This window comes from Clinocottus analis, unplaced genomic scaffold (genome assembly GCF_023055335.1).
Source record: "Clinocottus analis isolate CAN_PGR_092001 unplaced genomic scaffold, fCliAna1.0.p SCAF_17, whole genome shotgun sequence".
Classification (NCBI taxonomy): Eukaryota; Metazoa; Chordata; class Actinopteri; order Perciformes; family Cottidae; genus Clinocottus; species Clinocottus analis.
In genome coordinates, this window is record NW_027175898.1 from 7,581,992 (window position 1) to 7,602,535 (window position 20,544).

General features: G+C 42.6%; 1 protein-coding gene across 6 annotated transcripts in view; it reads right to left on the reverse strand.

Annotated features, from left to right (window-relative positions):
- LOC137787449 (protein unc-79 homolog) overlaps positions 1-20,544 on the reverse strand; it is a 31,705-nt gene that overhangs the window by 990 nt on the left and 10,171 nt on the right. For 4 of the 6 annotated variants that reach the window (XM_068579894.1, XM_068579891.1, XM_068579889.1 and 1 more), the window contains 37 exons: positions 19,324-19,553; positions 18,901-19,072; positions 18,531-18,761; positions 18,060-18,250; positions 17,403-17,526; positions 16,288-16,428; positions 15,316-15,531; positions 14,759-14,986; positions 14,289-14,433; positions 13,611-13,690; positions 13,374-13,522; positions 13,030-13,187; positions 11,510-11,691; positions 11,203-11,404; positions 10,886-11,068; positions 10,165-10,233; positions 9,408-9,697; positions 9,087-9,269; positions 8,790-8,952; positions 8,369-8,518; positions 7,012-8,262; positions 5,898-5,999; positions 5,297-5,413; positions 4,994-5,096; positions 4,763-4,903; positions 4,595-4,633; positions 4,371-4,483; positions 4,022-4,107; positions 3,457-3,630; positions 3,093-3,161; positions 2,890-3,000; positions 1,539-1,643; positions 1,359-1,436; positions 1,147-1,236; positions 843-1,018; positions 359-542; positions 52-255 (listed from right to left, as the gene is read on the reverse strand). In XM_068579894.1, coding sequence (XP_068435995.1) covers positions 52-255; positions 359-542; positions 843-1,018; positions 1,147-1,236; positions 1,359-1,436; positions 1,539-1,643; positions 2,890-3,000; positions 3,093-3,161; positions 3,457-3,630; positions 4,022-4,107; positions 4,371-4,483; positions 4,595-4,633; positions 4,763-4,903; positions 4,994-5,096; positions 5,297-5,413; positions 5,898-5,999; positions 7,012-8,262; positions 8,369-8,518; positions 8,790-8,952; positions 9,087-9,269; positions 9,408-9,697; positions 10,165-10,233; positions 10,886-11,068; positions 11,203-11,404; positions 11,510-11,691; positions 13,030-13,187; positions 13,374-13,522; positions 13,611-13,690; positions 14,289-14,433; positions 14,759-14,986; positions 15,316-15,531; positions 16,288-16,428; positions 17,403-17,526; positions 18,060-18,250; positions 18,531-18,761; positions 18,901-19,072; positions 19,324-19,553 — 6,630 coding nt within the window. The remainder of the gene's footprint in view (positions 1-51; positions 256-358; positions 543-842; positions 1,019-1,146; positions 1,237-1,358; positions 1,437-1,538; positions 1,644-2,889; positions 3,001-3,092; positions 3,162-3,456; positions 3,631-4,021; positions 4,108-4,370; positions 4,484-4,594; positions 4,634-4,762; positions 4,904-4,993; positions 5,097-5,296; positions 5,414-5,897; positions 6,000-7,011; positions 8,263-8,368; positions 8,519-8,789; positions 8,953-9,086; positions 9,270-9,407; positions 9,698-10,164; positions 10,234-10,885; positions 11,069-11,202; positions 11,405-11,509; positions 11,692-13,029; positions 13,188-13,373; positions 13,523-13,610; positions 13,691-14,288; positions 14,434-14,758; positions 14,987-15,315; positions 15,532-16,287; positions 16,429-17,402; positions 17,527-18,059; positions 18,251-18,530; positions 18,762-18,900; positions 19,073-19,323; positions 19,554-20,544) is intronic. The other 2 variants (XM_068579890.1, XM_068579892.1) reach the window with 2 other exon arrangements.

Genomic DNA, 20,544 nt, shown 5'->3' on the forward strand with positions numbered 1-20,544 from the left:
CAGGCACACCTTTTCTACCTAAGCGGCCTTATGTAAATACAGAGCACTTACCACTTTATTGTGGGCCATAAGCTGCAGGATGCTGGGTGTAACCCGACTCCAGAATTCCAGGCCAGTGAGGATGGCGTTGGACGAAAATTCAGTCTGGTTCTGGTTCTGCAGAGACGGAGCAGCAGCCGCCTGCTCGCAGTAGATAGTCCACAGCTGGGCAAACATGAAGGCGTGGAAAAGAGAACACATGTGCAACACCGACGTCTGGGGACGGGGATCAATACCAAAACAGAAAAGGCGAGTGAGGAGGTTATAGATTATATTAACGAAATCTGGGATGATTTGAAGGGAATTGTTTCTGCCACACCTTTGACTGTTCCGGAAAACCAATGAGAATGACTATTAGATGATCTGCGATGTGGGAGCCGGCATCGAGAGGGATGGGCATACAGGCGGTGGAGCCCTGGTGCAGGGCACAGTGTGTCAGGGAGCCCAAAAGTAGCCAGGACAGCTGACGAATGTGAGACACACACTCAATGAATTCCTTTGGGCTGCAGAGAAAAAACATTGAAATTCAGTTTCACAAATCAGCCCACAATATGTTCAATCTAATTCATTCTCATACCTCTCAGGATTATACTCAAGGTTTTACTATCATTTGTGTTGACCATGTTACATACAAACGTGTTTTGTCACATATCAGGTATCTAGCCATGAATAAGTGTTTTTCTTTTTTCTCATGGATAGATATTTTACAACCTGGACAAATTATAGTTTTGCTAAAGATATGTGAGGAAATATGTGTTCATGTAATTTAGGTGGACTGACATCTGTAGTTTTGTAAATCTTACCCTTGTTGCATGGTGGATGGCGGATGGTAAAGCCAAGGAAGATAACGGACCACAGCTTTGTTATCACGGTGATTGCCTTTGCTGATCTCCATGGCTGCGACTTGTGCCAAGCCCACTTTCAGGTTCCCTCCAAAAGTGTCCTCATGTAGCGGCTGACAGCAAGCCTTCATATGGCTCTGAGTAACATATTAGAGTAAGTAAAACTTAAGGCTGAATAATAAGCAAACCATGGAAAAAATAAAATAAACTACTACTATTCAAATACTATAAGACTTGTGACTCTCATTTGAAGAACCAGACTTACTTTTAGTTTGGTTAGCGTGTGCATATCTGCAATGAAGTCCAGGAGTTCACTTATGTATTGCCTCATGCATTCCATGGCTGCTGTTGTGCACTGTGGTGAACAAAAACAGTTTATCCTTTAGGAGGAATCACAGTGGGGAACTCTCATTATTTCCTGCTGTTTTACGAGGCTGATTCTAATAAGATCCAAACACACATCTTATAAAGTCTTACCCCTGGCAGCGTTAAGATCATGTGCTTTTGGATGATGGTGGATTCTGCTAGCCGTGTACCAATATCTGCACAAACAAACTGAGAAATTCCACAGCGGGTTTTAGGTTTGTATTCAGGATGAAACGCTGTGATTTATTTGGTTCTTGTAAACTGAAATGCATAAAACAATATTTTGTTTACCTGAACCAGCAGTAACAAGTTTGTGTCAGGCAGTGGAGACTTGAACTTAAGAGCCTGCAGAAGCTCTAAGACCACAATGCGGGACATGTAGAACTTATCTCTCTCCTGGATGCAAGGAGATAAAGAGTGGAGTAAATGTACTGTTGCAGCAAGGCTGCCTTTTTCTATTATCACTCTCCCTTACTCATGCTGTGAGGAGAGCATAAACTCTGTAGCCTGAATAGAGGGGGAAGGACAGCCAGCGAGAGGGGAGGGAGGCGAGGCCGGGAGACAGTGAATAGACATAGAATAGTGAAGCTGAGGAGTAGATTTAGGCCAGTCCAGATCTCTCCTCCCAGAGTCCCAGGCAGCTCAGATGAGGCTGTCAGGCTGCCTTCTTCCTCCCTGAGGACAGGCTGCTCTCTTTGTTCATCCCTTCCACACAAAGCCCAGCTGCCTGTTTACAAACCACACTGTCATCTTCTGGCTTCCACTTTGTCTCTCTCTTTCTCTATGCAGTCATGTTTGCTTATGTTAGGTGCAGGCACATGCTCCTCTGCTCTTACAGAAAGCAGAGATGCGTCCGACTCTCACTGTGTGGCTTGGTAATGTGCATACCTGTGGACGGCCCTATCATAATCAAAAGTTAATGGATCATGTCCTTTTGGTAAATAGCAAATTACTGGCTGTTGTTAAGCTCGAGGGCCCAGTAGCATTTGGCGTGTAGTGCAGTGCGGCTGACTGTGACAAATGGTGCATGGTGTGACAAACTTTAGTAGGTCTAGAGAACCTGACTTGGTGTCCTCGAAACCTGACCTCCAAAGATAACGGAGCTGCGCTTCCCAGAAACCTCTCCTCTCTAACTGCACAAGACAGGTTCCAAAAGCAATTGCTCATAGTGACTCTGGGTTTTGAAAAGCGGATATTATACGGTGAGGAATTAAAGAGGGTGTAGAAAATCAATACTGCAGGAGACATAAAGCATGCAGCGCTGACAGTGGTGGAGGACTGAGGATCCATCTGGCCCAACAGTGCAGACAGCTCTGGCTTCATCTCTGTCTGAGACACACGGTCGGCCCTTGCACGCCAACTAATCATGTTAATCAATACTAGCTGACTGCCTACTTAATCATCTGTGACACATAGGCACATTTCTGGCTGACTGGAGAGTCAGTGAAGTAGGTATAGCACCAAAAGAGTGATGAGTGAGAGGCCTGCGAACAGGAGCTCAACATTTTTAACACTGCAGATTAGTTTAAAAGGTTTAACTCTTTTAAGACTGCATAAACACTGGATGTCAACACAGGCTTCATTCCTACATATTAAACTCTACCTACACAGAACGATTATATGTTAATACTCTCAAGAGTACCTTGTTGAAGGATTTGTAACACAGTCCACATAGTTCTACGAGGTAGGAGAGGCTGAACATGCCGTACTGGATGACAAAACTCAGCAGCTTGGAGATAGGCTCCAGGAGGCTCTGTAGTGTGGAAGAAGAAGAGAAAGGGTCAGACATTGAAGGCAATAATGTGGTCATGTCAGTAAACTCGATTCTGATTCAGGATGGCTCACCCGGGTTGCATTTGTAGTTGGGATTTTCAGTAGACAAATTATTATCCTCAAACTGGAATCCATGGGGCACTAATGAGACACACATATTGCAAAAAAATCTTGACTATCAGTAGGTTTGGAAATGCAAAAGTTGAAATGTACTGCATGGTGCATAGCCATATTCCCGGACTTTAAATTTGTGTGCAGTGATAAACTAATCAGAGTACATTAATTTGACCTCCGAGGTCAAAATAGCCAGAGTCAAATCAACTACATCTATCGTATTGAATCTGACAAGGGCACTGCTAGATGCTTTTTCCTCCAGCCATAATCCCATTAGACCATATCAGACCATGACTAAGTGAACGGGTGTGTCAATATCTACTTTCAGAGGAAGCACAGAGGGCATTTTTGTGAGGAAGGTCTGGAACTGGTTGCAGATGGTTGTCCACAGGTTGCTAGGAGAGTCCATGGGAAGAGCCTCCATGAAGGTGGCAATGTTGTCCAGGCAGTGCAGCATTGTGCCCCCTGCTGGTAGACTCTTCTTGTTGTTCAAACCCTGGAGGGCACAGAGGCATAAAAACCATAGCAGGGTTATATAATACAATTCTATAAGCGTAGACATTTCCATTTAACTGATCATTCAGTCCTGATCAATCACAATGCTCACAATGAGAATGGGGGATTTAAGACACTGAAGCACAAGTGATTGCTTGGATGAGCTCATGCATCAATGGGTTTCCTATCAGTGCCATTTATTTAACTTTAACAGTAACAATAAACTGGTACACTGGTGTAGAGTAAGGCAGGCTTTCTTGAATGCCCTGCTGATTTGTTTTTTTAGATGGGCTTATGCTATTTATGTAGCTGTGACCAGAAACACTTTTGCTTTGACAAGAGCTCCTCCTGCTGGTGAAATGACTCAACACGAAGAAGAAAGAAAATCCCACCTCGAGTAACATGTTGAGGGCAGCAACAGAACTCAATTCATTAAAGTCTATCAGGGAAGATGCAAGTGTGCGCAAAAAACTCCCATCTGCAAAAAAAAAGAAAGAAAGACAGGTCACATAAGGTAGAACTGCAACTGAATTCAAAGAACGTCTGTGACAGAAAGCCCAGTGGGAAACTATTAAGTTAGTCTTATCATAGAAAATGACATACATTCAAATAAATATATGAAGTAAAGCATTCAAATATGCATCTACTATAGGTCATAAAACGTATACATGCTGTAAGTCTCTCTAATAATAATGCAGGTACATGTGAAGGACGTTTGATTAGTCAGTGGTATAAGCAGACCTTTGATGTTACTCTGGAAGAGTTGGGGCAAGATGCCATTGGGGGCCAGCTGGTGAAACATACAGCGGAGGAACTGCTTTGCTACACCTGCTACATTCCCTGGGATCAACATACTGCAAAACATCAATGGAAGAAAGGCTGTGTTGGACATGTGGTCACACTTCACATGTATTATTAGCCATAAGCACAGTGAACAGTGGTATGACAATTGCAATGCTTCATACCTCTCAGCTTGTCCAGAAAAATTGGCACTCGATGCCAACCTGAAAGAAGTTAAAGTAGTAGATTAGGGGCTTGGGCGTGAATTATGCATGAGTTCTGAGTGTGAGTTCTGAAACTTAATTGAAAGGTGGAGTGATGTGTGTGGATATAGATTACAGGAGCAGTTGTACCTGCCCACAGACTGCATGATGTCAAGGAGCATTGGCGCAGCCATATCAGGGCTGAGGTGGATGAACATGGAGAGGACCACCACTGCAAGGCCGAGAGTCTCCTCGTCATACTCCTCCAGCACGGCTGCACAGTCCCGACACCTGGTCATCGCATAGAAATGAAGGCCAGTCTAAGCATTACGGTCACCTGTTTTAAGACAAGTACAGCTGCTGATTGTTTGATTGATTCACCTGTCAGACATCGTGGTAGGCTGCTCATCAATGAACTCTTCAGGCGCAGGGACAAACATGCTGACTGTGCTAGGTGCAGAGAGCAGACTGGTTTTTGTAGGCCCTGTAGAAAATGAAGAATATCAGTGATCAAAAAGAAGAACAGAAGGCCTTTGGTAAGATTCAGTTCTTAGATGCTGACTAAGGTTATTGAGGGAATATTTACTTTATTTGATTTCTGTAGATGCAATATGTTACTACTGTATGTCCATATGTCTCCTCAAGGGGTCATTACTGGATAGAGAAAAGTCTTAAGTGACTGACCCGTGTCCCAGGTACTGATGTTGTGTGGCGCACTGGATTGGTGTTCCAGCTGTCTCTTCATTAGCTGGCTCATGGTCAGAGCTCCCAGGGAGCCGCGCTTCACTTGACGGTACTGAGCTAAAGGTCAGACACAAAAACGACACCTGGGGTGAAGTACCTACTAAGACCATTTCAGCACTACCATCAAGTGTGTGTGGTTACAAAGATAAAGGTAAGACACACATGAAAAGACTATCAATGTGATTTTTAAATAGGACAAAATTAAGTCAAGCACCTAGTCTGTTTGCGAGACTACAACATTAAAGAGTAACATATCACATTTAGAGTGAATCTTTTTGGGGAAAAAAGCATTTCTGCATTTGTCTCAGGGATTTTAATGGCTTTATGATAAGATGCTAAACAATATATATAGATAATATGGATACTTCCAGCTCCAATATGAATATCATGAAGTGTTTTTGTGGTAATTACAGATATATATAGATATATATGACATGACATGTAAACAATCTAAAAATTGAGGATTGTGGCCCTCATAATGATACCACAACAGTCAAATGAGGTTTGTTTGGGACTAAGAAGCAAAGTATTTGGATCCTACTTGATACTGAAGAGCGGTGGCTTGTTTCAGGCATAGCAGCTTCGAGCGTTGGGGCTGAGGCAGATTCTCGTGGCATTTCCAATGTAGACAGAACTTTGTGATCTGCAAGGCAATATGGGTACATAATGGGCGGGGCTTTGGCCTCACAATATATGCCATTTTATAAGATATGGACATTCAGTAGTAATAAGCACTACTTTTGCTACAATTAAGTGATTACGGTTGAAGTTGATCTAGTACCAATGTGTGTGAAGTTTAGTGTTTCGTTTCCAGCACCACTAGTTTCTAATCTAGGAAATCACAATCTGCAGTTTGATCCTTGGTTTTGCTCCTCTTCTTCTTTTATGTTAAGTCATATTACACAGTTTCACAGCTTCTGATGTGTGCCGTAAGATCTCTGAAGCTTGAGGATGACAGGAGAGGAGGAACGAACACATATACAGGACACTACACAGTTGGAGTGGTTAAATACACATATGAGGCAGCTCGCAGATTTATATTATAAAAACTTTAAGGCGCAGACCCATGTGTTAGCAATATTCTTCTCTATATGAAAATCATGTATCCTTTACTGAGAAAACTGTCCATTGTCAAATACTTATTAACACTGCCATTGGACTCCCTTTTATTTGAAATATGGTGTAAAAGTCTATTAGTAGTCTTTAGTTAAATTGTGCTTTCTATTACAGCAAACATTCAGCCTGTATCCATTTTAGTCGATGTTGTATTGTCAATATGCAAGAATGTAAATAAAGTGCAGATTGACGAAAACATCTTTTAGGAACATAAGATGTGAGGAGGTCAGTGATTAAGTAGTGAGGCCATGATGGGATCTGCAAGTGATGTTTTTAATAGTTTATTTTTTTATTGTATAGAAATTTTAACAACTGGTTATCTGTAACTATGGAAAAATATAATTCTAAAAGCATTGTTTCTTAACTCTGACTTAAAGTCAAGATGATTTTTAGTAAATGGCCTCGTATTTGGAGAAAACAAATACTAGTATGGCCCTTTAAGTTTAGTTAAAATTACTGTAGTTCAAATGGTTGACATTCACATTTTCAAAAAGTGATTTTGAAAATAAAAATGATCTTTTATCATTCTTCCTTCTTACCGGTTTCTGTGGTCTGCTCATCGCCCAGCTTGTCGAACATATTGAACGTGATGTCCAAGTATTCCCTCTGGATGGCACTAACCGCTATCTTCCTCTGCTTCCGTTGTCGAGGAACAATCTGGATTTTAAACTCTGCCTCATCATTGTCGTCTGCATTGTCAGCTTTTTGGTCGCTGTCCACTTCATCACCCATGTCGTCGTCCTCTTCATCATCCCCATCCTCTTCTTCATCGTTGCTATCACTCTTGCTTTTTTCCGGTGAAGAAAGAGGCTCCGCTTTGTCTTCCGGGATGTCCAAGAAGATTGTCCGACCAGAGGGACTCGTCCCTGGTAAAACTCCAGACTTTACTTCCTCGCACATGTCGTCTAGGGAGGTGTCAGGGACATGTCCTGTCTTCCTCAGCAGGTCTCTCTTCTGCTTCAGGGTCATCGGGCTTTCATGTCCGACATTTTCCAGTCGGTCAGGAAAATCCAGAGAGGCGCTGGGAGTCATGCGGTTTGGCTTCTTTGCCACATACGTTTGCTCAGAGCCTCCTACTTCCACCAGCAGGTCTGTGGTCTTCACGTCCCGAGAACAGTCCTCGACACTCACCTGCACCACAGGAGACAGCCGCATAGCCTTGCTGCTAGCAGGGGAAGCAGATAACTTAGGACTCCCGTTGAACTTAGAAGCTATTATGGTGTTGAGGTCAAACTCCTCATCGCTCTCTACGATCCTCAGAGGAGGCAACGGTTCAAACACCAAGGAGTCGCTGTCGGACATGGACAGCAGTGAGTGTTTTTCTGGAATGGAGGTGCAGTCAGAGGAGAGGTCAATGAGGTCTTGGTCCTCCTTCCCTTGAGCTGATCCTCCTAGTGAGCTCAGGTCCAACTTGTCCTCAAAGGTTTCCATACAGCTGAGGCGGACCTCCGGGATGACAGGCTTGGAGCCCCGCCGGTCCACAGCATCACTGCCCTCCACCCGAACCGAAGAGCCGTCAGATGATCCTTTGCCGTGATGCTTGCCGTGCGTCGTGGCTGAGGATGGAGGTAGGCCCACCGGAGCCGCCTGCATGTCACAGCGATCAATGCAGGATTTACGCCTGTGTTCATCTAGATTGAAGAGGATGGAGTCAGTGTTGGAAATGTCCAGAGACTTCTGCTTGTGCATGGCCTGCAGCCGCTTCTTCCTGGTGCTTTCCTCCCTCACGCAGTGCAGAATGCTGTCCTGAAGGGCACTGGCTTCACGATACTCAGACAGCTCAATTTCACCTGATACACAAAAAATGAGACTCAGATAAAGTGAGACTCTCCTTCAATCTCAACATTATGTTCTGCTGTTATACTATGTTTGACTTTGAAAGCCTCTGCTTCTTACTTTTCTTGGCATTCAGCTCTACCGGATGGTACTTCACAGATTTGCCACCGCCAATCCTCTTCAGGCGGGCAAAGAAGGTCTGTGACTCCTTGTTAGCAGCACCAGTCGGCGTGTCATGGACGTCTGACTCATCAAATACACTGTCCTCTTCTAAGATGGAGATTTTTTTTTTTACATTAGTGATGTTTTTAAGAGGCGAAAAAAATACCCGCACAAGGAGACATTCACAGCATAGACATTCACAGCATAGTCATTTTAATCCCTCATTCTTCTTCTAAATTGTTGACCTAATTTGTGGTCATAAATAATATCCTCTGTAAGAAGAGTGTTACACCTTAAATCAACAACTAGGCATTTTAGAATATATAAAATGATATATTCATTTAGAATGATATAAAAAACATATTCTTATTTGATTCACCTTTTTCTTTCTCGCTGTAGCGGCTCATGTTAGAGTTGTCGCTGTAAAGTGGTCCTGCTGTAGCGTGGGGACGGCAGCTGTGATACTGGGCATTCAGTGTGTTGATGGTAATGTGGATCAGATGGAGGACAACTTTACTCCCGTCCATGTCTCTGTAAGGGTACTTTGATGCATAGAAATATATTATAAGCTTGAAAGCAAGAAAATATGTAACAGCAAGAGACTGAAAAAACATAATCTAGGAAATTGAAATAATAATTTAGGCAATTAAATCTTGTTAACATACAGCGATTTTACCTTATAAAGGATAACTAGTAGGGCTTTGAGCCACATCTGTCTGATGTGTGGCCTCAAGGCCCAGAGAGAGCATCGAGGTGGCTGCTGAAAATAGTGTCTCAGCTGGGGACACGTACAGTACTTCAACACCTGGACCACCAGGGGGAGCAGCTGCTTCCCCAAACAAATATTGTAGTCCATCACCTGAAAGAGACAACCATTAAATTCCTCAGCATTCATGTTGTACTGTTATATGTCACAATGTCCTATTGAAAATACCAGTTAATCTCTAGCTGCAGTCAAAGAATACCCAAAAAATGCAAAAGATTTTATATCAATCACTTGTGCAATGCCAGCAATGAAGGCATTGAAGCAGGTAGAGGTGCGCATCTTCTGAGGTGCAATCATGAAGCAGCCTTCCTGTTGGTCATAGCCCAGCAGCACGTACAGGTGACGCTTCACTGTGTTGAAAGCCTTGGCACTGCCAATGTCGGCCTCGGCGCTGCTCTGGTCTTTAGCCATAAATTTCATGAGCACCATGATGAGCTGGTGAACCGTCTGGTGGTCGATGCCTGCGTCCTCAGGAAGCAGGTCTCTGATGACAGTGTCGTCCTCAGGAGAGGGGGTGTGGCCTACAAGAGGGGCTGAAGTGTCAGGTTAAAGTGTGGGAGGAAACGTGCTGCAGACAGTGGGCAGAGGGAAGGGTGCAGGACCGGCGGGGTAACAACACAGAGGTGGGAGGAGTCAACTCATCCTGCCCACTTCTCCGTCAAGACAGGCAAAGACATCATCATGCAATACACAGACATCAGTGCAATGTGTTTATGGAACATGTAAACAGGGTAAACACAAAAAAGACAAGCTCACTGTTAGCAAGAGTGTTGCAATTCTACGAAATTTCAATTTTATGCGTATATACCCTGTGAAAGAATTGGTGTAAACAGGATGAAAAAACAATGACTGTGCCCAGAGAGCAAACATTGCTTTTTCATATTTTCTGTTGTAATTTCACAGTGGCGTTATTTTTAATCATACTGTATTCTCCTACAATATGATGTGATTATGAAGACTAATGTTTCAGATTTAGGTTGTTATTTACCTGGCAGGACTTTCTCTATCATATCTCCCAGTGTCGGGGCAGAGTGCTCTTGCCTCGTTAGCCTTAGAGCTAAAAACCACATACGAAGAACACAATTTAAGAGAATGTACAGGGGAGGTAGTACCAGACACATGTGTGAGCTTCATTGTCACCCAACACATGTGCACACACAAACACATAAACACACAAAGAAAAACACATTATATGGTCTTGAAACAGTGTCAAATCCAAGTGTTTTGAAGATTATGAACAAGTAGTCTCTCCCAAAGACTCCAAAAGAGAGCTTACTGTTCAGAGCCACATCTAAAATTCAATGTCATGGTTGGGAGTTCCTCTTTTATTAAACAAAGCAGTATTTAGAGGTTGAGGTGTTGTGAACATTGGGAACAAAGAAGCGAGCGAAACATTAGGAAAATGGGTCATATTTGGTCAAATAGTATTTGCAAAAAAAAAAGCATTTGATTTCACCCACGAAGAATAGGAAATGGGCGATAATCGCCACGATAGGACAATGCAGACAGTGTCAAGTGTCAAGTGCTTCTATTCACGCGAAGAGATGATAAATTGACTTAAGATAAAGTCATGGATTGAAACTGTAATTTCAAGTCTTATAAAGCACCTGAAAGGCAGTAAAAGTCGTTGCAAACACTGTTCGACCACAGACTGAATGAAAGTGACACAGGTTCAGACTCAACGTGATAGACTGATCTGTGCTACTCACGAATTCGGTTGCTCAGTGACTCAGGGAGTGAAAATGCCCGTTTAGACTCGGTTGGGCCTCCCTTCACACTGTCACGGAGGGAACGCACACTCTTCTGGCGATTCCTGGCAAAGCGGGCGCGTCGTATTTTCCACATTGCTGCATCACTGAGGTTGGCTACATTGGTTCGCACAGCTGTGATGGCTGTCAAAAGAAAGATGATGATATTAAACTATTAGGCTGTACTGTTTATGTAACAATATATATTCTGTTAAGAAAAGTGCAGAGCAGGTGGAGCAGCAGTAGAAACTATGAATGAGGAAATAGCAGCTAATTACTCGTAGGGAAAGGAAACTCCTTGTTGCAGTCCAGGTGTAATTGAGCCTCTAGAGATAATGTTTCAAAGCGGTTGACGAAGAACTCCCAGCTCAGCGCAGGAATGTCTTTCTTCAGGAAGTGCAGCAGCAGGAGCTTGCTGAGGATAATAGGGCGATCCCTCACAACTGTGTCAAACTGGAAATCCAGGCACAAGCATAACCCCTGTATAATAAACCACACACACACATGTAAATATACAGTGAAACATAAATACATATGCAGCATTTAAATAAAATAAGCATCTGACTTAAATTGGGGCCTAACAACCTGCAGGGCTGGCCGCTTGATGGTGTCCAGCAGCAGTCTGGCTCGCGTGGCCACAGCTGGGTTAACGTCCTCCACAGAGGCCAGGAAGCAGCAGAAAGCGTGAGCCAGGGAATACTTCAGCAAGTGGTTTTTAGTTACCGCACCGATGTCCAGGAACCGACACAGGACCGCTACCTTCTCCACTGGGAATTATTATGAGAATATAAAGTGGACAGGAACATCATCAGCGGCACTGACTGATGACACAATAAATAGACAACTAACCTCTGGCCATAATTACCTAGATATATCAGCTAGGAGCTCATTGATGAAGTTAAGTTAATGTATTACTTATTTCAAAGTAATCATATTGTTCTTGATATAATGCATCGGTGTGTCAAAATTAATTGTTTAACTTACGGAAAAATGACATAATAAATTATATTAATATAAAATATATTTCAAATCTGTTTAAAATACATAATATCTGTTTGTGCATGTTTGACATGTATAAAAATAGGCAACATGCTGTGTCTGCCATTTGTGTAAAAATCAAATACATTTCTACAATATTATGCTCACAAGTTCACATGAATAAAGTGACAACTCTTACAACACAATGCCCTGTGTGGAAGATTATTTATGAAATCAATAAAAAAAAAAAGATCATTCCAGTAATCAATGGTGTTATTTATCATGAATCACTTAGATTCAAATCTAATAATAGATGCTTTATTTATAAATCCATAAACTTTCCCCCACTCTGGGCTTATGGATAGCACCAAGTGTTTCCCACTAGATGTCAGTGTGGAGATTAAGAGACATGCACCACATTGCCGGTTGGTCACAATAATGGTTTAAAATATATATTTCAATATATTTGTATGACTTATGGAGATAGTTAGATATTTTTCAACAATACTAACAAGAGGGTGTAAAATTGTTAGAGCGTGGGGTCATGATATATTCCTTTAGCATTTTAACCCGTCATGATACATACATTTACTAGTGGGGATCACTGAATAACTGATTATATTTTGTACTATTATTATTATTATTATTATTATTTATTCATATACAATTATATAAGCTGATTACTACACCTTTTCATGTTTCCGTATGTTTGCGGCATTGTCAATTCAATTGTCCTCCTGTGTTCCTGTATTCATTCATTGAGTCTGAGGACCTGTCCTCTGCCTCTATATCAAGGTCATACAGCTCCTCTCTGCCAATCACAAGGCGAGGAAACCTGATCAATCCCACAATTCCTCTTTCCCGCCTGTTTGAGCCACACAGTAACCATGACAACAGAAGGAGGAGATGTGGGCAGGTTTATATTACATAAGCAGATTGGGGGTATTCGTCTAATGGTTCGTTCACCAACAACCAAAACCACTTTGCTTTAAAAATGATTAAATAAAAACAAAAATGGCTGGTTTCGTCACGTCATGATGAGGTGTTAATACTTGCACACAATGTTGTACAGGCAGATATCAGACACACAACATTTGTGAATTGATAACCATAAGCCAATCTCTCACCTGCTTCAAATCGTATTTTCCAGTCTTTGCTGTTAAAGTTTGTGTTGATGAGGTTCCAGAAGATGTCCGCCCCGTGCGACAGAGACAGGGCGTGGAGCAGCTGAGGCACAGCGAGGGAGGCCAGCTGGCAAAACTCTGACTTCAACATGGACCACAGACTGAAACAAAGAACATCAATTTAGACCCACATAGACACACACAAACACACACACACACACACACACACACACACACACACACACACACACACACACACACACACACACTCACTTTACACACCATTTTACTGTCAAAGAGTTGACAATTTCACAAGATTGTTGATTAAATGAACTGTCGACACACACCTCGGTATGAGCATCTTTTCCTGGATGTAAGCCAGAAACAGCGGGTGGTCCTTGCGGGCCAGGTACAAACACTCTCCATGGAGACACAGGATTTTCAAACAGTTCAGCATGTTGAACAAGATGTCAGGCTCCTCAAACTTGGACATTTCCTAAATACAGAGGAGAGGTGTGATGCAAAGTGTACCACACCAAAATATATCACAACTTATATGTGCATCAGTTTTAATATTCAAGTACCTGCAGAACAGTGTATATGAGCTTCAAAGACACAGGAAGCTGCTGGTAGGAGAACTTCTTATCCGAGTTATTCTTCATGGCTGAAGGGAAGAGTGCAGTGTTAGAAACAACTCAACTTTCTCATTACTTACATGCACAATAACAGAGCAGTCAGTTAGCTTAACTTAGCATTATGACTGGAAACAGGAACAAACAGCTATTTCTTGGTGCATTTTCATTGTTTTCAAGATTCTAAGAGGTCACTTCACCTGGCCAAGAAGTAATCAGGTACAAAAAACCCTGTGAATGTTGTATAATGGTTGCTATATAGATTAAACAAACAAGATATATGGTGTTAAAGAGTGAGCGGTAGGATGAGCCTGGCTAGCTATTTATAACTAGCTACTACAGGTAGATTCATATTTACAGCACAATCATAGGATTGTCATTTTTCTTGTCATCTAACTCTTTGCAAAAAAGCAAATAAACATATTTCCCAAAATGTTTAACTATTTCTTTAAATATAAAGCTCCAGACTACTGCTAGCAGCCCAGCTACAACAAATAAGTATATTTCCCTAAATTATTCCTTTAAGTATTTCTAGCAATTATCTGGCTGGTTAACAATTAACAAAATAATATTTTGTTATGGCTGACAAATGTAATGCTTTTTAACATTGCATACAGAACTGATACACACATGGGTTATCAGGAGAAGGGTTACTAGGGTTGTCAGTCTGGGCGCCACTTGGGTTTTCTTCTTTCTCCACATTTTCAGTCTCTGCACCGAGGGAGAAATCTGTCTGAGCCAAGAGCAACGTTTCCTCCAAACAATCTGTAGGTTCCTGTAGAGCAAATCAAACACTTTGAAAATGTCTCCTTCATATCATTTACTGTATATAATCACCAATAATTCAGCTAAGCATGAAATGATTTAGTGTCATTCACAAGTAATTTTACAACAGAAGTTAACCAAAAACAAAGAGGTAGAGATTAAAACGATTCATGAACATGTTTCATTATGTTATCTACCACAACATTAGCTCTGTGGTGTTTGTGGCATAGTGGTGGGGGACATGGGAGCAACATGGCATTATTTTCAAAGCCTTACCTGCGTAATGCACAAGGTTAATTTATATTAGATGCATAGAAATTCATGCTGTGTCTCACCACAAGGCGAATTTCCTCTCGGGGGGTCAGCCTCTCCAGGAGCTCACAGCCCAGCTGGTAGCACAGGATACTGGATTGGCACAAGCTGCACTCCAGGGCCTTCTCATCCTTCTGGCAGGTGTGTGAGCCCCCCCATGGGGCCTGAAAGACATTGTTGATGATGCCCACGATGTCCTTCCCCAGGCTGCTGTCTAAACCCAGCATCACACCGTCATCCTGGAGCTCCATCTGGGACAGCAGGGGAGACGACCGTAAAAACAATGGAACAAAAAGTAGAGTGCAACGCACAAATCTCAAGATCCCACCTGTGGGCATTGTTGTCATGAGTCTCTCTATGAATGAAAAAGAAGAAGAATAGAGTGTACACAGTGTTCATCCTTGGCAAATGTTTAGTAATAAAAAAGTACAGTGTTTGTATTAAGATGTTTATTTACTCCCATACAAATATTATTTATAAACACTAATACTATTTTTTAGATATATCATCACCACTCGGCACCAGAAATAAACCCTTAGTCCCTCGAGGAATATGATTGTCACTATGTCTGTGTGGTTACCTGTTTCAGGATGAGGTCAAACATGAGGATGAAGCAGCCGAGGTTCATGTCGTCATCGTCACAGTCCAGATCCAGAGCGCAGTGGCCGGTCGCGTGACCCAGGTTTTTAAAGGGGCTACAGCGCAGGGGACTGCGGAAAGGGCTCCTGAAGGGGCTGGGGAACGGGCTGAGGGTGTTGTGCTGCCCACGGCGTCCTGGATCCGACACCACACTCACCTGCAGACAAAGAGCACGTCGGTGTATAAAGTAAGTTTCATGTGTTTCACTTAAAATTCAAACCATTTATGCCTCTGACAGTCTTTTAGTCTCCAACGTTCCAGTGTCACAGCCAGTTTTAAGAACAAATGAGTGCAGAGTTGCTCAGCTATAAACGTCAATGATAGATCTGCATCACAGTGAAGTTCAATTAAAAGGAAGCTATATTTAGACATTGGCAGTTACCATGGCAACACACAGTTCAACCCAATGAATGGTATACATTAAAAGTGCCATAATCCTCAACAGGTATCTGATGCAAAATAGCCCCACAAAAAGCTCTCAAGAGCGTAATAACATTAAGTCAGGTGATGTTTTAAGTTGGCTATAAGTCCTGTCTTAGAACTGATTCTGCAGCTTAACTTGAATTAAAATAAATTAAAATTAACTTTAAACCCTCATAGGGCTTCCTCTATTGCTGCACCCTCCCTCTGCAACTCTCTCCACCAGCAACTCACCACTTTCAAAACTGTACTTAAAACTCACCTATTTAAATCTGCTGTGATGCTAGTTATGCGTGTATGTTTTTGTTTTTGTTTTGTTTCTTAGTGTTATAATGGCATCTCTCTGCCTTATTTATATTGTTATTGCTTTCATGGTTTTTGTTTTTACCATGTACAGTTCCTCTAAATACTATTTAAAGCTCAAATCAAATGTATTATTATTGTTCTTGTTATATTTTTTGTGGAATAGTTTTGGCCCAGCTGTCTCCCTCACCCTGCGAGCCCCAGTGTTGCCCGTCAGATCAGCTGCGCGTGCCTTTCTCTGATTGGCCAGCTCTTTCAAAGAGTTCACACCATCAGAGAACATCCCAATCAGCAGCTGAAGAGGCACCACAATGTCCAGCTCTGACAGCACCTGCATCCAAACAAGAGAAACAAAACATTTAAAGGGTCCAATCACACTAGTTACAAAAACATATTTCCCTACTTACTACCAGGTAGTTTTGATATTATTTCCGATGATAAAAAATCTGCAGTGGAGGAAGATGTGTTCAGATCCTTCACTTAAGTAAAAGTACTAAACCCACACTGTGAAAATACTCCACGACATTCAAAGCCGGATCAAAATAAAAGTACATTACATTACAGCTGATGCTTTTATCCAAAGCAAGTTACATTTGTTCTATAAACCGCAGACACATCACTGGGGAGCAATTCTGGGTTAAGTGTCTTGCTCAATCAAGGACACATCAACATGGACTAGCGGAGCCGGGGCTCAAACCCCCGAGCCTTAGATTGAAGATGGACATTCTAATCACTGAGCCACAGTTTTATAAACTGAATACACTGAAAGTATACAAAATACATGTAGTAATTGTGCAGTAAAAATAATAGCAATGCATCAAACGCTAAGATCATGAAGTTAACTTTTCAACCCTTAAAGGAACATTTCAGCCTTCATTTTGTCATAAACAGTCACCACATCTGCATAGTTTTCACCGGACAGGAAGGGTATGAAAAACTGAAAAGTTACTAAAGCAGGGGTATACAATACGGAGAAAGATGTGCAGTCAAATTTTGCATCATTTCTTGAATGTGACCTATTTAATGTGAGTAAATCAAAGCATATCTTGATCTTGGTTGTGACAGAACACTTGAAACTAATCCATGTATACAGGGCAGCAAGCTGTGGGTGCATATGGGATGAAAAGCAAAATCCCTCCTATCGCTTTCAATCTCATTCAGTGACCCAGATCCATAGTCAGCATGGCCCCTGCCTAGACTCTCACACTCTATGATAACCTGTTCAATTCACACGCACTGTGGACAGAACCGCAGGCTGCGAACTGGACATGATGTACTGAGTGTGAATGTGTTTATGCTACTTACATGCAGCCACAGCAGAGCCTGCTCTTGCACAGACGCTGGGTAGCCAGAGAATCTGCAGCTGATGAAGCCAAACATTTCTTCCATGGAGAAGGGCAGGGGACACAGCTCAATATCGAACATCTTACTGAAAGCAGAAGGCAGAGCGGAATATTATGTTCTTTGGCTATTGTGATACAAACAGATATTTTCAGTTCAGGTGTTTTTAAAGTTGTTCCATGTTGCAATTGTATGGTCCACACACTGCCACTGTTTTAGCTCCCCGTCAGCTAGTGATTTTGTTTATGCAGACATTTTCCAGAATGATGCATAGGTGGAGGATGCCAGCTCTTTAGTCAGAGATTTTCCTCGATGGAAAAGCCAGTGTTGGGCTTTATAGACCATTGAGGTAAAAAGTAGCAGTTTTGGAAAAGAGCCTTCTTTTGCTGATTCTGTGGAGTTGACATCAATCATTCATCTTCAATGTTTGGGCAACTAAAAAGACATATTTGCTATCAGAGTGTATTGTAGTGTCATGTCATGTTGTGTGCATTTGGGCAGTCATATCCAAAAGTAAGAAAATGCCACAGATACAAGTAACTTATTAGGAAATATTGTATCACCCTTCAGTACAAGAATAACCGCTAAAATATGCAAACACTGAGGCTGTGGTGGATGTACCTGAGCACTTCCCGGAACTCTTTGAGCTGGTGGTCCGGCACCTCGGTGCGGATGGCTTCTAGCCACTCAGGCATAAAGCACTCCCACAGTGGCTGACTGATGACATTGTAAGGTATCAGACACAGGATGCGGTTCAGGCCCTCCTTCAGTTGGGTCACTGTGTTACAGGACTTGTCCCAGTATCCTCCCACCTGGGGAAAAGTGTGAATGGACATTCTTAGATCAGACAGAGCAGGATAGCTGAAATGGTGACCTATCCTCCACAATTGTAATACATTTCAGCCCTCAGTGACATGGTGATTTAATAAAGTTCATGAAACGTGCGCTATGACTGAGATAAACAGAAGTTTGGATGTGCATCGGCTGGATATTTGCAGTTATAATGTTGATGTTAGTTGTGCTTTCTGAATATAAGCTTTTCCCACCCATATCAGCACACTGTACATCCTCTATAATCGATCTTGGCCTTACCCTAGCAAACTCAACAGGCTTGGGCAGCAGACACATGACCATGACGTCGAATCGCACCTCGCACACAGTTTTTAGCCACTTTGTGACAAACTGAGGCTTTAGCTTCTCCACCAGACTTCCGACCTCATCGTCCATCATGTAGGCGGTGGAGTGAAACCACTGGAAGATCATGCTGACCAGCCGAGCCAGACTCTCTGTAGGTGTGTTTTCATTTGGTGTGCACAAGCTCACCTGAAGATGTGAGCAAAGGTCAGAGAAGCAAACTAATCAGTCAGATATATTCAGCGGGGTAGTGATAAGAGGCTGTGCACTGCACACATCCTTGTCTCCCTGTTATTGATGGACACAGCAAAAGCCTTTGATTACACACCAGGAACCAGATGCCAAACTGACTGAGGAGCCGCTGGTCGTGCTGATCGTCCTCCTTGTTGTCAAACTCGATATTGTCCAGAGAGTGGTGGGAGGCAGACAGGCCCATCTGACGACGTCTGTTCATCTCAAACTCACGCTGTTCTGCGTGAATTTCTGCCTCCTTCAGAAGGCTAGATGGATATGGAGAGGATAACATGGGATTCACAAAATCGTAGAGAAGAAATAAGGAAATCATATTTATGGGGAAAGATCAGATAAGAAGCTTAAAAAACAATGGAAAACATCCTGACATGGCATAGACATGTATAGTCTCATTTCCTGCAGTGTTGATTTCCATATATTCATGTGAGAACATGTATTATTGCGTTATCTGCACGTGGCCTGTCGCTGTGGGTTAGACGTGTCAACACTGTGGATGTACCTTATAACAGCTTCCACAGTGCACACGAGCTCCTCCGCTCCGCACTCCCGGGTGTTGATGGGTGGGGGCGAGGTCTGGTACAGATGGGTCTCCGCCGCAGCCCCCACCTCGCTGCTGTGATGGTTGACATGGCAACGCTTGCAGTAGCGGACAGGCCGGTTGCCATGGCGCCCACAGCAACCAGCCGAGAAGCAGGTGACCACAGCCCTCCGAACATGAGAGCTGCAGTTCTGCAAAGCCAAGAAACAGGAGGAGGAAGAGGAGGAGGAGATCAGTCAGTTCTATTCTGGGCAGGAGGCAATAAAATAAAAAAAATTATGCCACCATCAAAGAAAATCTGCCAATTATGCGTTATGACGAGCCTCTAAAAATAAACATATTTCCAAAGTCCTTAAAAGCAACTAACTGCTCTGACTGTGAATATCCTCCTCTCCAATATGAGTTTGTTTAGGGCGGTGGTTCTTAAATGGGGGCACGTGTACCCCTGGGGTTACATGATATTATTTTTTAATATATTTAAAATGAGCATCCATTAAATAGTCCTTTAAAAATTGTATATATTCTATTATAAATCTGAAACTGATGGCACAGCGCTGTGTGTTCATCTTTTCTTCAAACAAAAAGGCTTTTCACTGGTTAGGGGGTGTTCGGCAAGAGGTTCATCTCTGGAAAAAGGTTGAGAACCACTGTTTTAGGGAATGTTGATCTGTTTACATCTACAGTGACAGAACAAGTCTTTATGCATCCCAACGGTGTCTCAGGTTTCTAAAAATAAAAGGCATAGCCCTAGAGAGCCATCCTAATCTGATCAGCCTCTAATCTTGTGCCATTAGAGGGATTCAGTGCACCCTATCAAATTAACATATCTGTCCTCTGATGATGAGTTCTCTCACTCACTCCACCCTGCTTTCAAAAACACAAACCCTGATATTACTGACGCTGTTGCTGTTTACAGTACGTTCTATCTTGGGTGTCATGGTGTATTTATAAGTAGCTATTCTCAGATGAAGATGACAGAGCTGGTGTGAATCCAGTTGGGAGTTTAAAGGGCTTTCTGAAATGAGTGTGACAAAGCCTGATCATAAAGGGAGGCTGTGGATTATGAGCTGCTGGACAACCCAGGATGGAGGCCAGCTGTTTCCCCTGACAACGCGGCGCCTGCTCGGCCTGACAGGAATACCTGAGATCATCTCACACTCAGTGTTTCTTCTGTCTCCCTGG